We start from the raw sequence: 15,583 nt of genomic DNA on the forward strand, positions 1-15,583 counted from the left end.
CAGCCCCCTTTTCTAAAACCAAGCCAACCTGTTGAGTGTCGTTGACGGCAGGGTGTTGCCGCACTGTGGAGAAAAGTCGCTGGTTCTCAGTCAGAGATCCGCCTGCGTGAGAGTAATTTCCTCGTTTTTGTGGCCGCTAAAGCTTGTAAGTGAGGTAAGTGCTGACCAGAGAAATTAGCTCATATTTCACAGAAGACTGTCTTCTCAAGTGTTTTCTTCATTTAAAGCAAATTTGTTTATGAAGTTAAAGTTTTTTCCCAATATGACCGTGAGCATCTTTTTAGTCTGCTGAAGTTTGGCCTAGATGACGTTATGCTAATTTTAAGGATGCTTTAATTTAAGGATTAAAGCTTATTTTAGGTTTCTACGCGATTGAAAACTGTTGTTTAATCAATGTATTTCTTATCAACTGACTTATTCAGTTAATTCAAAACCCACAAAGGCTCAAATAAAACATATAAACGTTTTTCAGAGAAAACTGTCACTCTTTAAAATGCGAGCGTACAGTAGGCTACAACACATGCACTAAAGCCACCACTGCCAGGACAATGGAACGGCGCGCGCTCACGGGCCAACGTGCGTAACGGCCCCGGATAGCCTTCCTTCACGCGCTTTGACCACATAATTCATGTCAGCTGGATTTAAAAATATACAAACTGCAGGCTTAAAGTGCACTGATCGACTAAAAACTTTGTTATGCGTCTGTTTGCACCTTCAGTCTTTGTTTATTTTAAAACTCAGCAGATAAAATTAATGACGAAGCCTGTTTATGACATTAAAGAAATGGTATTAGAAAGCACATGTAAAAAGAGTGAGTGAGACATTTTCCTCCAGCACACAGTCCCAAAGAAGAATGTCATTGTGGATTTTTTGCAATATAGTCAGTCCTACTGTTAGTTACATGCTTTATTGAACTCATACTGTGAGCTGGTGTGTGTGTGTGTGTGTGTGTGTGTGTGTGTGTGAGAGGCGGGCTGATAAGAGCAGTGGTGATAACAGTTTGCCACTATGTGGCACAAGGGCAGATTGGGACAAGGGCAGATACAGGAGCTGTCAAATTCTGCTGCAACCTAAAAATGTAAAAGTGTAAGAAATAAAGGACTCCAAAAACTGATTGTTTGTTAGATTAATCAAGTTAATTATGTAGCCTAAAATGTTAGAAACCAATCATATTAACACATCAGGTGCTCTAACCTGCAATAATTTCCATTTATCCATTATTGTCTAATTCTTTCAGCACTAATGTAAGGGAGGTTTCTACTTAATTTTTACACAGGAAGGACATTGATCAGCAATTAACTAATTCAACTATTTAATTTTTACATTATCAATGTGTTTCTGCGACCACATGGTTAAAGAAACAGAGTGTGCATGGGTAAACATCAGGTTTTTAGTGTCCGTCCCTCAGAATCATGGAGCAAAGGGTGTACGGGTCAAAGTTTGGTTTGACCGTTATATTCTTTGCTCAAAGACAGAGGGAGAAATTAGTTGTGCAGGAGTTACAGCAGAACCATAGAGTACTGTAGTGACATTATGTTTTTAGCAAGGGGTGTTGCCATGGAGCTAACATACTCATTGGCACGCTATCTGCAGGTCTCTACACTTACAGAGCCTAAGTCCCTCCCCTTTCGGTGGACCACCATGGGACCTTATTTTGGAAAAATATTGTACGGAAGTCAGGAACAAATATTTTGATCCCTTTTGAATTGTGCCCTGAATAACACATATGATGTTGGTCAATTTCAAAGATAAGTTTTAAAATCAAGAAAGTCGCAATTTGTTGTAAAACTGTTGAGGTCAGACTGTGAAAATACATAATTACCACAAACGAAAGACCACAATCACAAAAGTCGCATATGTGACTTACATGAGAGAATGATGTGATAAAAGGACCAGGAGTTGTTGGATTAAACACATCAGGTGAGATATATTTCTGCGTGGAACATTGCTAAGTTACCTAGCTAGTAGCAACCAAGCAATGAACGTTAGCTAGCATTACCGATTTAACATGTTGCCGACGTATATTATGCGAGACTAGAGATGTAGTTCATTTAAGTTAACTGTTTTATGACAAACTGCAACTTTCTTGACTTGCAAAATTATATTTCAAATTGACCAACATCGTATGTGTAATTCAGGGCTCAATTCTAACGGGATAAAAAGATAAGTTGTCTCTCGCGATTGACTACTATACATATTTCTTCTGAAATAAGATCCCATGGGCTGGAAGCAGAAGCGAGTGACTTAGGCTCTATACATTATACACTTCTACTACTGTCTGTCTTGCAACAAGTTGCTGTCCCTTCTGTGGGGGTTTGTAAAAATTCATAACTTCAATAATGGAAGTAGAACTACACAAGTGGGGGATCCAAAAATGTACATTACACCGACAAATCATAATTTTGAATACACATATATTTCATAGATTAATTAAATATAGCAGGGGAAGATAATATACCATTTAGTTTTCTTCTTATCCATGGATATAATTTTTATATAAGTAACCGGTGATTTGTCTGCACAAATGCCCCTATGTGGATTATTAACATTTTTGCCAAAACAAACCAATATTTTGCCATGCAACACATACTTGTGCTTAGATAGCAACAAACAGATCTGATTTCAGAGTTTCCTCAAGAAGTTATACTCAAACCACAGTCTCAAATGTATTTTTGGATATTTTAGTACTCCGACATGCTGTGAAAACCCTGCCCTACAACGCAATCTGTACTTGATGTTGTAAAAGTAAGCAAACTGTTTCTGCATAGCATAATTTACTGACAATTTAAAAGATGTGTGCAGAGAGAGAAAGATACAGTCACACATCCAACTCACACCCGCCTAACTACTGTGTTTTGCTTTAGACAGATTTAAATGCACCTTTATTCTACATTTATGATCACAGTTTTTCAGAGAGAGAAGAGTGAGGCAGCAAGAGAGCTTACGGGGTGTGAGAGAGAGAGGTGAGAGAGAGGGTGAACAAAGGTGGCGACAGACAAGAGGTGTCTTTCCTTTCTCAGGTGAAACAGACTTAGCTTGCTGTCCTCACCTCTCCTCACATGACCACAATTCTTGAAAAAGAAAACCAGAGCAAGTGGGGGAAACAGTTGAGAGAGGTGGAGGGGTGAAAAGCGAGAGCACGCTCAGGCGAGAGACACTCTCTCCTCACCTTTCCTCACATCACTTTGGTGGCTCTTAAACACAGATTTAGAAACATCAACAAGAAGACATTGATTTTATACAGAGGATGTGACTGTGACTTTCAGTGACCTAGCCTATGCAACCACACAGCGTTTATTTACAGCTCAGCAGAGACACAGCTAGTCGTTTCTAATTTGTTAGCCAGCCCAGATATGTTTATTTACAGCTCACAGCTACAGAAACAGTTTAATACAGAACTGTAATCAAATCAGAGGTACAGCTTTATTAAAAAGTGAACATGTAGGAAGCACAGCAGTTGATTTAGGTCTAGAGCTGCAACTATTAATCTGCAACTATTCAATTAAACTATTAATTGTTTTGAGGGTTTTTTTTGTTTTGTTTTGTTTTTTTGTTTTTTTCAGAAAAAAGTCAGAAGTCTCTGATTCCAGCTTCCTAAATGTGAATATTGTCTGGTTAACTTAATATCTCTGGGTTGTGGACAAAAGAAGACATTTAAGGATATCCCCATGGGCTTGTGGGATACACGGATGGACATTTTATAGACGATTAATCGAGAAAATAATCATTAGTTGCAGCCCTAGTCGGGTCTTATACAAAGTTCATTGGAGCAGTTAGTACATGCAAGATTAAACATTTTATTGACAGAAGGTGACAGATTAGAGAAATGTAGAGTAATGTGCTGCCTGTTGCTAGCCGCTCAGTGCTAGCTTTGTGGTCACCATGTGTGACTCATGGCTCCAGTATGCTCCACTCCCTCTTACCCTCTGTCTGTCTCTTTGTATCCCTTCTCATTCCCTCTCTTTCTCAACCGCACTCTCTCCTGTCTTCCTGCCTCCCCCCCTCACTCCCTCAGGCTTGAATTCTCCTTGAAAACTCCTTCTCTCTCTCTTGCTCGCTCTTGTTTCCCATCTTGAAATCTTTTTTGTGCCATACTTTTTCTTTCTCCTTCTCCGTCCCTTTTTCCCTTTCTTAATCAGTGAACTGCCTCCACTGATTCCCCAGTCTCTTCCATTCTAACTCTCTTGCTTCATTTTCCTTTTACACATCAGTGGAGTCAACACTTGAGCTGCATCTGTTCACACTCATCTTTGTTCAGTAGCTGTTAGCTGTTATCACTTAGCTGTTCAGCGGCCACAGAGACAAAGAAGTCTACTTTTTAATAATTCAAGAACCCATGAGGTCATGTGCTTTATCAATGTAATTTCCAGGCAAGTGGTTTCAGAGATACATCATGTAGCTTACTATGGTCATAAAATTAACAAATCGCTGAGTGTGTAGGGAGGAACAAGTTAAGCTAAGTTCAACTGTGTCTCAGCTGTGATAAAAGCAAAATATTCATTTCTTCAAGTACAAAGCTGGTTCACACTGTGTTTAGCTTCAGAGACTTTCCTGTGTGTGTCTCATGAAGGATGTGTTGAACACTGGAATCCAGTGCTGCTAATTTAGGAATAAAAAATGCCACTGAGAATAGACAGCTGTCTTTGTAGTGCAGTACAGGAACACACACACACCGGGGTTCAAACAAGTGGGTGGGGGAGTGATGGAAAAAGGGAGTAAGCTACATACATGCTGTGTGTGTGTGTGTGTGTGTGTGTGTGTACTGAATGTGCTTGTAGGGGTGTCTGTATGTGTGCTGTCCCCTTACTTAGTCACAAGAGATTAAACACTTGTCTCATGTTCAAAGCCAGCTGGTGTCCCTCAATGTGTATATTTGTGTGTTTTGTCTGTTGGTTGAAGTGTTGGAGAGAAGCAGTTTCACAGTCAGAATTATGGCTGAATGAAGACATTTATGCCCACTTACATATTTTCCTTATAGTCACCATCGACAACGATTTTTCCCTGCTAGCTGCAGGACTGAAGAATAGGTTTTTGGTTGGCCTTTTGCCATGTGTATATTCAGATAGTTTGGGGCTTAAGTGACCAGATCTGATGTTATGGTGCATTCCAGTTGTACTGGGAAGTCAAAATTTCCGAGTTCCCAGTCGGATCTCCGACTCGGAAAGTCGGGAGAATCGCACTACCCGCGACCTCATGACCCAAGATGGCTGCTCCAGCAACAGTTAGTGAACGCTTTAGTTTATACTGTTTATTAGCACTTCTGTGTATTTGTATCTCATATAAATTTTCGTACACAAAGTGCTGTCTGTGGACATGTTGCTACTGTGTTTAGTATGCGTAAATACTGCGTAACGCGTAATACGTTTTTATCAGCCGGTGCTGGTAACAATGGCTAACCTGGCCATTTGTAAACAACGGCTGATAGTGCGAGGTTTTCCGACTTGTAACTGGTACGCCGTCAACTCGGGCGTGACGTCATTCCGAGCTCCGATTTCTGAGGTAAATGGAACGCAGCATTAGTATCTCTAATATATCTGCCTCCACCCCAGTGGATTGATTTTCATCTGTGGTGCTCGCAGCAGTAAAAAAACAACAACATTTAAATTAGTTAGTTAGATAGTAATCTCTGATACTCTAGATAATTAACAGATTTCTATGTGAGACATGTTTTAGAGAAGAAATAATCGCTATGAAAACTCTTCACAGCAAATATTAACTTGAGTGAATTGTGAGTGGGTCCCTGACTGAGTGAAAGACAGAGTGATTGACTGATACATGGCTACATTTAAGTTGTGACTCTTTTGAGAGCCCTGCAGCTTACTGTGTGGGATTACTGCTGGATAAAAGAAGAGAACAAGAGTGGGAGGTAAAGAGAAGATGATAGTGTGTGAGCGTGAGACGGGCATAGAGCCTAGAAAGCCTGTGCTTTAGGGAGTTTCTAAGGAAAGGGATAAATGAGTGGAAAAGACTTAACAGCAAGAGAGGAGAAGGGAAGAGTGAAGGAGCAAGGACGTGCTGGAGTGTGTCAGAAAGGGGAAGTAGTAGAGGAGAGGTTTAAAGAGGTTGGAGAGGAGCTCAACAAAAGCAGAACAGCAGTGTGTTACAGTAATTTCAAACAAACGGGCGATTCTTAAAGTGTTTCCGGTAAGTGGAGTATCAGACCGAGAGAGAGAAGAGACAATGAAAGAAACAGAGGGTGTAGAGAGACAATCAGAGACCAGGAGACAAAAAAAGTGGAAAAACTGTCCTAAAGACAGGAAGAAAAAGAGAGATGCAGCAAAAACAAAAAACGAGGGACAGTCAGAGACAGGCAGAGTAGCGTGACAGAGCCAGAACAGAGAAGTCTTTATCCCTGAACCAAGCAGAGCTGGAGATGTGGCTCCACAGGGGAATTTTTACTCAGGGAAAGAAACTACTCTGTATGAGGCACGAGTCTTCAGAAATTCTTTGGTTATATTTGTCAGCCTAGATCAAACTTTTTGCTATGACTGAATGTGATCCTTGTTTATTTTGTAGAAGTTGCAGAGAAATTAGATGTGAAACAAATAGTTCATTAGTCATCAATTGAATATGAATCTGCAACTACTTTTAATTATTTGGTCTGATTTGATCTATAAATTGTTCAAGTAGCAATTTAAATAAAAAAAAAATATGCATGTAACAAAGAAACCAGCTAGTGGAATATGTTCCAGTGGGCTCTGGGAAATTGTGATTTTTCACTGCTGTCTTACATTTTACAGACAAAACGATTTGCCTATTAATCACGATATTATCTGCAGATTAATCAGTGAAAAATGTAACGTTGCAGGCCTGAACCACTGATATTTGATGCTGAATATTGTAGAAGCACCCAGCTTGATATGTGCACCATACGTTACTTATCTACCAAGGTGCTGTGCTTTTGTCTTCTTAGCAAGCCATAAACACAATGAAAACACAGCTCCAGCACACACCTCCTGGCTCCACCTTATACTAACATTTGCTTTAGAATATGATCTTCAAATAGGAGGAGGGAGGTGCCAGCTCTTTAACATTTCTCATCCTGTCCTGTCTCTTCTCACTCCTCTTTTTCTCTCTTCTGCCTCCCCCTCAGTTTGCCCTCTGTGTCTTCTTCTCAGTCTCTGTCCTCCTCTCTCCAGTTTCTGTGTTTGCCCTCCTCTCTACCCTCTGTGTGTTTTTCTCCGGAGGTAAACCATTCCCTAGTGGTTGTTGGCCTGTTTCCCATCCCCTACATTCCCCTGCCTCGCCTTTGGTTGCTGTGGAGAGGCTCCAGGAGAGGAGCACTGGTCCTGCTCTTCTGTTTCTCCCTTTTTGTCAGACTCCAAATACCAACAGCAAAGGAGGGAGACACATTGTTTTACTTACATCCTGTATTGGGATCTCATAGGTCACTGTATCCTTACAGATTCTTTAAAAACAAACATCCAAAAACTACCTGCATGCGACAAACAAAACAGAGATGTACTCATAAAAGAAACTGTTCCACAGCGCTACTCTACCTTTAACCTTCAACACTGCGTTTTCTTGTTTGTCCTTTTCAATTTCTTCCACCCTTCTCAAATGGGAAACACTGTTTCATATCCTAATATATCATAAAGTTTAAGTCTGAACAGACAAAGAGGACAGAACGATCAGACTGCTGTACAGGGAAAGCAGTAGCTTAAGCAGGTACTCCGACCAGTGCAATCAGTAAACTCATTTGACTAGATGCTCCAATGCTGCTGATGGATAAGGTGAGGTGTGTTCAGACTACCGCTTAGACAAAACACTCAAGTCAGTCAACCCAACTTGAATTTGATGCCATCCAAATGATGCGTTTTTATATATGCATGCCAGTTTTCCCTCGCACATGACCGTGCTTAAATGCCAGTTTGAAATGTGCACAGATGTGTGTTTGCTCTTCACTGCTGAGCGTTCTGAGCTTAAAGGTGCAGTAAGCGGAAAATCAACTGCTGTGTTACTTGAGGTGTGTCTCCTCCCAGTGGACGTTACCTCTGCTGCTGCTGCTTCACCAGGGCAGCTAACACATCATGGAGACTGAGCCACTCAGACAGTGTGGGGGATATAATTGCAGCTGTCAGGAAATTGTACATAAAGGATAATATAAGTGATAATGTAAATTCTGTCTCTGTCAGAAGAGAACTCTGGCTGGAGGTATTTAAGATAAGAGAGCTTTTTGTCACTTTTAAATAATTAGCATGCATTAGAAAATAAATATATCTCCATTGACTGATGGCATTTGATTGACTGATGGCTGATTACGCTAGAAATGAGATTAAAATGATATTACAGACAGGAATAGCTTTGGGGGTGAGTACACTTTGATACTATTCTCATGGATTTTCTTTGTAAGCAAGTAAAAACTAATTTAAAACAAAGCACAAATCTGGACAGTAGCAGCAAGTGATTACAAATACATGTATGGCGGAATAAGCCTGTTGTGAATAAAAAGGTAGCATTGAAACAAGAAAAAAGAGAAAAGGAAGAGAAACAAGAGAAAAAGATTGAAGCTTTGACAAGGCAGCAGTGTAATGCTGCCATGTCAAAGCACTCTGTACCCATCGACATCAGATCAAGTTTCTAAGTGTGAAAGAGAGAGCACTTTGTGCCAATCTAAATTCGATCTGATTTCTTTGTGCGTGCTTCAGACGGAACGGAGGCATGTACTGTAAGTTTCTGTGTGTTTAAATTCTTTTAGTGGCCCTCGGAAAACACGGAAAGGCTCTTAGCTCTGTTGGCTGATCCGAGCCATTTTGGAGTACCTTAATCAGCTTTCTAACATGGACATTTAAAATTAGATTATTTGTGCCAATGGGACTGGAGATAATGTTATTTACCACATGTTAATGTAGCTATAGCCTGCAAATTCCCCGTCAGTGCACCACAGTTAGTTGTTAATGGTTTCAATCGACATGCAAGCATAAGTCAAAAGTAAAGGATTTTTAGTTAATACAAGTTACATATCTTTATTACTGAGGTGGTTTTGCCTTGGTAACTAACTTAGAATATGCCCGCTGCATGCATAAATATTATTAGTATACATGAATTGAATTACCTTCCTGATTGTTTGTCTGTATTTATCTCTGCAGGTAAACAGCCTCAAGCTTGAAGATGTCAAAGATCTCTGCTTTGGTTTTGGTGACACGTAAGTAAAATCACAGTTTTTCTTTTTACAAATCCTCAAGAATTCCTTCATTAAATTAGTAACTTCTTTATTCTAACAAGAAAGAAAGAAAATCAATTTCATTTTCACTGTATATTGTCAGTGTATTGATCCGTTTTAGTCAACCAGAGAGACCTAACACTAAACGCTATTTATGTTGCGTCACTATGTACTTGTAACTTGACAGCTCCACTTCCTCTTTACAGAGGAAATTCTGCCTGAAGCTTTGTCTTCCATCAGCACATTGCTCACTTATTTATATGTCTGTGACACTGAGTAACATGTTTGACATGAGACAAAAGGCAGCAGGGTGGATGAGTGGTCAGAGATTGCCTCGTCAACGGCTGTCTGGTTGCCCTTTCACTCTAAATTTGCATCTGACTGATTATGGTTTCCTATAGAAACAGACTGTAATAGAAAGCAAATCCCTGACACTGTAAGTAAGGTGGCAAATGAAGTGCTTTGTGCTTACAGTGTTGAAATGGTGAGTGTTACAGCATCCACAGCTCCTTCAGGTCGTGTAAAAGTGAGAAGATGAAGGGGAGGAGGAGAGATGAAACAGACAGGTTGTTTTAGCCTTTTCAAACAGATCTGGATTTCCAATAAACACAGCAAAAATTTAAAAGCACTGGCGTCCTGTCCAGGGTGTACCCCGCCTTTTGCCCGATGTAAGCTGGGATTGGCTCCAGCCCCCCGCGACCCTGTACGCAGGATAAGCGTGTTGACGATGGATGGATGGATGGAAGATTTAAAAGCTTTTTAAGAGGTGTTTCATTCATTGACGCAGACAGTTTCATTTGTCAACAATGCCAAAGAACAAACACTGTGATTTACCTGTCTTTCCTCAAAACACTGAAAATAAAAAATTTACTACAATATTAAGTTTACAAAACTAAACTATTAAATGTATTTTAACAGCGTTAAGACCTCATGAATCTTTACTTACCAATTAAACCAACAGCAATGATTTATTTTTCTTAGAATTTTCACCCTCATGAGCCCTGATAAACAAAGTGAGATGCCTCAAGCTGTGTTTCACTATTGTAAAATGAATCTCTCCTTCTGAACTCTTGCAGTTGTGTCCCTGGTGTTTGCAGAAGAACAGAACTGTAAGTACACTAACATGTCAATATAGTTTAAAAGGTTTCTTCTTTTAATTTTAGTAGTAATTATATTTGAGTATTATCTATGGTTAATAAAACATTCTGTACCCTTAATTGTATTTTTGTAATGTTTGAAGTGGTATTGTGAATAAACTCAAACTTTCAAATAATAGGTTTTATCCAAAAAGGACTTGTATATTTATCAAATTTGGTGTAATGTTTGTTTTAAGCTGAAATGTATTGATTTGATTGTCAGGTATGTCAATCATTAGCGAGAGCATGAAACCAGGCCATTGTGTTTTGTCACCTCACTTTATGCTGTTGACCTCATTATGTCATGGTTGGAAATGTGGATGTTTCTGTATATCTTCATTTGTCTGCTGTTCAAACTAACTTTCCTCTGATCCTCTTCATTTCTACAGTGGAAGATGACCCGTTTACCTTTGGTAATTCAGTGTTTTATTTTTAACTTATTTTCATTTATATATTGATGGAACTAGGAAGATGATCTGTATCACTGACATAAAGGGCATTTTGATTTTTTTTAAAACTCATTTTTCTACATGTACTTAAAGGTTTTGTGTAATAAAAAAGTATCTTACTTTTAAAGGTACTTCCCATGTCATTTTGCTTTTTATTAGTTATATTAATGTATGTATTTTCAAATGGTAACCATGACCTCTTTGTGCAGACTACCATAGACTGCGTGTTGGAGGCTTGATTCTAGCTGCCGTCCTCTGTCTCATTGGCATCACCATCTTGTTCAGTAAGATGCAAATAACACACACACCTTACCCACACATACGTACATAGTGATAAACAGACACAGACGAAGCTCAAATACACACAGATATCATAAAGTAAGTCGATGTGTTGTTTCTCTTGTTCCAGGTGGACACTGCAGGTGCAAGTTCAACCAGGACAGGAGGTGAGCCTTCATACAGTTGAACCTGAAAAACATTTGTGTAATTGCAGTGGAAACTCAAAACTAGGAACATTTTACATTTAATATTTAACAGCTTTTCTCTTCTCTTACTCTCGCCTTTATTTTCAGAAGGAGGACAGGAAGCAATGCTCAGCAGATGCTCTCCGATCAAGGTAATGTTTGTTCACCTCCAAGCAGACCCTTCTTTACCTTTTTAGCTGCCTTGGGTGTGAGATCCTATCTAAAACCCCCAGCTGCCAAGGCTATGATGATGACATTCTGAAGAGGTGAAACCTGGAACGGCTGAACGAATAAAAGTTATTCACGGGTTTCACTTTTACAGTTTAATATATACTCAGTTCCACTAACATATTTAGTAACCCCCAAAGAAAGGTGTGTTTGTAGTTGTCAACAGAAAAGGTGATTGCCTGTGACCACAGACACATGACAAGAGAAACAAGCTGAAAGAAGAGCAGAGAATTTGTCCATTTTCCGATTACCACAAGCTAACTATTCTAAATAAATATACCTGTTATCCCACTTCTGCTTTGATGTTTTTGTTTTCCAAATAAAATACGGCATATGTAGTAGACATGTATGTAGACTTGTGTTTAGCAAGATGCACAGCTTCTTACCCTCTGAAATATTCAAGTTTTCATCACCCAGTTGTCATCCTGTTACGGTCTGAAGTTATATTTACTCTGTCCATCTGTTTAACTGTAAACGGACTCATGTCACACACTGACAAGGTATGGAAAGCTCTGGAAGTGTTGGACTCAGATGCCATGGACAGGTGGTGGGACTCTGGGTTTCTGGCAGGCGTGGAAGGAGGGGGAGGAAGGGTAGTGTTAGAAGCAACTATACTTCTATTTAATGTAGAAGGTGCTCTCTTGGGTGAAACTTACACACACATCAAGCATGGTACAGTTTCAGAATCAGAAATACTATGTACCAATGAAACAGAGAATATGTATACATCTACTGTACAGTGTATGTCTTACATCATGGGGTAAAAGAAGCTTTAAGACACTTTAACACTGAGATTGAAACTGTGTTGAAGATTATTAACTCAGCCACTAGAGGGCATTATTGTTTGCATCTTGTTAATGCATGATAGAGGACCTTTACTGTACCTCCTGTACCACTGCAGTGAAAAAGACTTCTACCAGTCTTAATACTTAAAGGGATACTCCAGTAATTTATGTAGTCCTATTGCACTTCCATAAAGTAGAGAGACACAAAAGAGAGTCCATAATAGGGGCCAAACTCCAGAACAGAGCAGGATCCTACACCTTCCATCATGCTAGTATCTTTTTATTTGAACATGGGAAACATCTGCCTCTTTTAAATTCCACATCATCACTTTCTAATGCAAATTTGTAGTTTCTGGGCCTCAGCACTGATGACACTGGTTATGTCAGATGCTAGTGGAAAACCTAGCTAGTTTGATTTTAACAGCTCTGATGTAAACAACATGCACAGGTGGCCCATATGGAAAAACACTGTGTGTGCGTGTGTGTGTGCGCGTGTGTGTGCAGTACATATGCAACAAGGCCCACAGGGACAGTGCACTGATTGAACAATTTCCACTTGCATGGGCACAATGGCATACTGTCAAAGATTCTGTTTCTGTCAATACAGTATAATTATAATATAGTTAATTCATTTAATGGAAGAAATAATACTTCAAATGAGGTTATAGTGGTTTGTAACTATGATTTCTTGCAGAAAAAAAGGCAGTAACATTTGCAAAAATAATAATAACAGTAATAACAAGAAATAGTGATGTAAAGAGAAAGTCATACAGTACAGACATGTCATACATTATGAAATATAAATAAAGCTCTGAATAGTTGTAAAACTACAGTTTAAATCACATCATAAATTAATGGAATTATTCTTTAAATTTTAAAGAAAGATAATTCAATCTAGCTTTATTGGCATGAATGTAACACAATGATATTGCCAAAGCTACAAATAAATTACAAAAAGAACAATTCATTTCATACAGTTCATTAATCACTATAAAAAGTATATATATATGTATATAAAATAAATAAAACCGTAAAAGTTTGTGTTAAAAAAAATAAAAATGTAATATTTTAACCCAGTGTATTATGTTACATTACATTCTTAAGCAGAATCTGACTTTGGAAACTCACCTTCCTCTCTGTCTGTTTGTCTGCAGGTCGTTCCTGCGATTGCTAGATGTCAACCAGAACACACACCGACTTCCCGAACATGCAACCAACAGATAACACGGAGGAGCAGCAGCAGGATTTGATACATCCAAGGAGAGGCTTTTGTTTTATTGTTAGAGAGCATCAGAAAGTAGCCTGTGTGTACCTGCTGGGAGGCGTTCTGGCTGATAATTGAGCTACTCATCTGCAGCCTGCACCTTCACTTTTTGTCACTTTCACTTCAATCAGTTGAACTTTTTGGGGGGTATTTAGAAGTTGAAATGGCTTTGATGTGAAGAAATGGTCATATCCAACCTTTTGAGAATTCCTTCTATTCTGGGGTGAGTGAATGCTTTTGTCATTCATTGCTGATGTTTTGGTTTATTGACTAAAAGTGACTTCATACAATGGTAACGCAAACCTATTACCAAAAAGCTCCTTAAGTGTCCACATACTGTAAGCTGTGTCAATGTCAACTTCCATCGTCTGTACTGTGCGTGTAAGGTAAACATTGATGTAGATATTAGTCGCTTACTGTGGCCAACCTAACCCACTGTCCATGCTTTCATGTCAAGTAATCGATATAGTCATGAGTGTTTAGAGTGGTGTTGATAATTAATGATAATCTGTTAATTCCCATGTTTAGCCTTATGGAGGAAAGTAGTGGATTGCACTGTTCATAGATACAGAAAGAAGAAATGTTTCTATAAAAGACTTATTAAAACAAAAAGACTTTGAGCTACATTTTATTTTATTTATGTGTGTGTGTGTGTGTGTGTGTGTGTGTGTGTGTGTGTGTGTGTGTGTGTGTGTGCGTGCATGCATGCATATGTGTGTTTGTGCAAGAGAGTTTGAAATATTGAAATATGCCCTTTCTCTCTTCAATACATAATACAGCTTGTCTTTTCTCTTATTCTCCAATTCTTCTCTACTTGTTCTTCTTATTGCACATTAGAGTTTCAGGTCATCCTTATGAGTATGCCACTCCAACATTTCAATGCGCATATTGAAAATACAGTATGAGTTTGTTACAAATACAAACTTTCAGTCTTGAATGTACTAGTTCAACTGCCATTGCTTTTAAAGTTGTCCTCTTGTATGAGCGGTTGTAAACTGTATCCAGCCACTGTTAGTAATACAGTATTGTATTACTTTTTATTTCAGCTCTCTGCATTATAAAAGTTATCAGCACTTGATATCAGCTGATAAGACCTCTGCTCAGGTTGATGATAGGCAGAGGTACAATAGATGTTACCAAACTCAATTAGACTGGCTACACATTAAGCTTTTGTTTATGCGCCACTCAATAAAAGGAGTGCTGTTGGCGCATGAGGAGGCTGGAGTAGATAAACCTGCAGCAGGTCATGAGGATGTTGTCATATTAGTCGTTGAGCATAAGTTGTGCCAATGCTGAGCTGGAAATAGGTAAAGATAAGGACATTCTAAACATTAAATCACTTTATCTTGTGCCTTGGCAGAAAGAGCTACTGAGAGAGCAGTAGAAGTAAAAAACCTGTATGAGTATGCCTAGGATGTGTATGGGCTTTCAGTTGGAGCTTAGTATGCCTTTTTCAAGATCAAATTGCTGTTTGTCATTTGTACTGCAAAGTCAAGTAAGGTAAGTAAGTCAGTTCAAACTTATTAAACTGACAAAGGTTCAGACAAAACATTGATCAAGACAAGAACATTAAACATATTTGTGTGTGTGTGTGTGTGTGTGTGCGCACGCGTGAAAGCCTGAATGAAAAAATAAGATAGGCTATAGCCTAAATATAAATATAGCATAGGCCTATACTGCAGCTGACTTGTCACAACAGCTTTGGTGTAATTATTACCATTGCTAACACTTTACAGTACTGTACACAGAATTGTGAGTAGTTACTTCCAGTGAGGAACAACCAGATAGGCCTAATTAATTCATTGTTAATGAGCAGTTCCGGGAATATCTGGAGGAGTGGAGAGGCTATTTATGAACTAATCATAATGATTGAACTAATGTCTCAGTCTGTTGTCTATTAACTCTCCATTATCATCTATCAAGTCCTGATTCAGGAAGTAGCTACTTATTAACAATTAACGAATGATAAGGTCGTTTCTTATTCGTTCACGACTCGTTCCTTAGTAGCCAAACTACTCACAAGTGTATGTGTGTTATGTGTTACTTTATGCTATTAAAGGTACTTGCGCCTGTGCTTTTTCTGTCATTTCATGC

General features: G+C 38.9%; 1 protein-coding gene across 3 annotated transcripts; it reads left to right on the top strand.

Annotated features, from left to right (window-relative positions):
* Positions 1-14,109, top strand: LOC119897959 (phospholemman-like). Of its 3 annotated transcripts, none has more exons than XM_038712020.1 (8): positions 1-154; positions 9,090-9,145; positions 10,240-10,272; positions 10,689-10,712; positions 10,958-11,032; positions 11,158-11,194; positions 11,321-11,364; positions 13,380-14,109. In XM_038712020.1, the coding sequence occupies exons 2-8, from the start codon at positions 9,112-9,114 to the stop codon at positions 13,397-13,399; spliced, it is 267 nt and encodes an 88-aa protein (XP_038567948.1). In that variant the 5' UTR covers positions 1-154; positions 9,090-9,111; the 3' UTR covers positions 13,400-14,109. The 3 variants fall into 3 exon arrangements, with proteins under 3 accessions (XP_038567948.1, XP_038567949.1, XP_038567950.1); XM_038712021.1 differs by having other exon boundaries at positions 1-145; XM_038712022.1 differs by lacking the exon at positions 1-154 and adding an exon at positions 6,029-6,144.
* The last annotated feature ends 1,474 nt before the right edge of the window (positions 14,110-15,583 follow it).

This window comes from Micropterus salmoides, unplaced genomic scaffold, assembly GCF_014851395.1.
Source record: "Micropterus salmoides isolate LMB-PRFRI ecotype aquatic unplaced genomic scaffold, ASM1485139v1 Ms_hic_scaffold_11, whole genome shotgun sequence".
Lineage (NCBI taxonomy): Eukaryota > Metazoa > Chordata > Actinopteri > Centrarchiformes > Centrarchidae > Micropterus > Micropterus salmoides.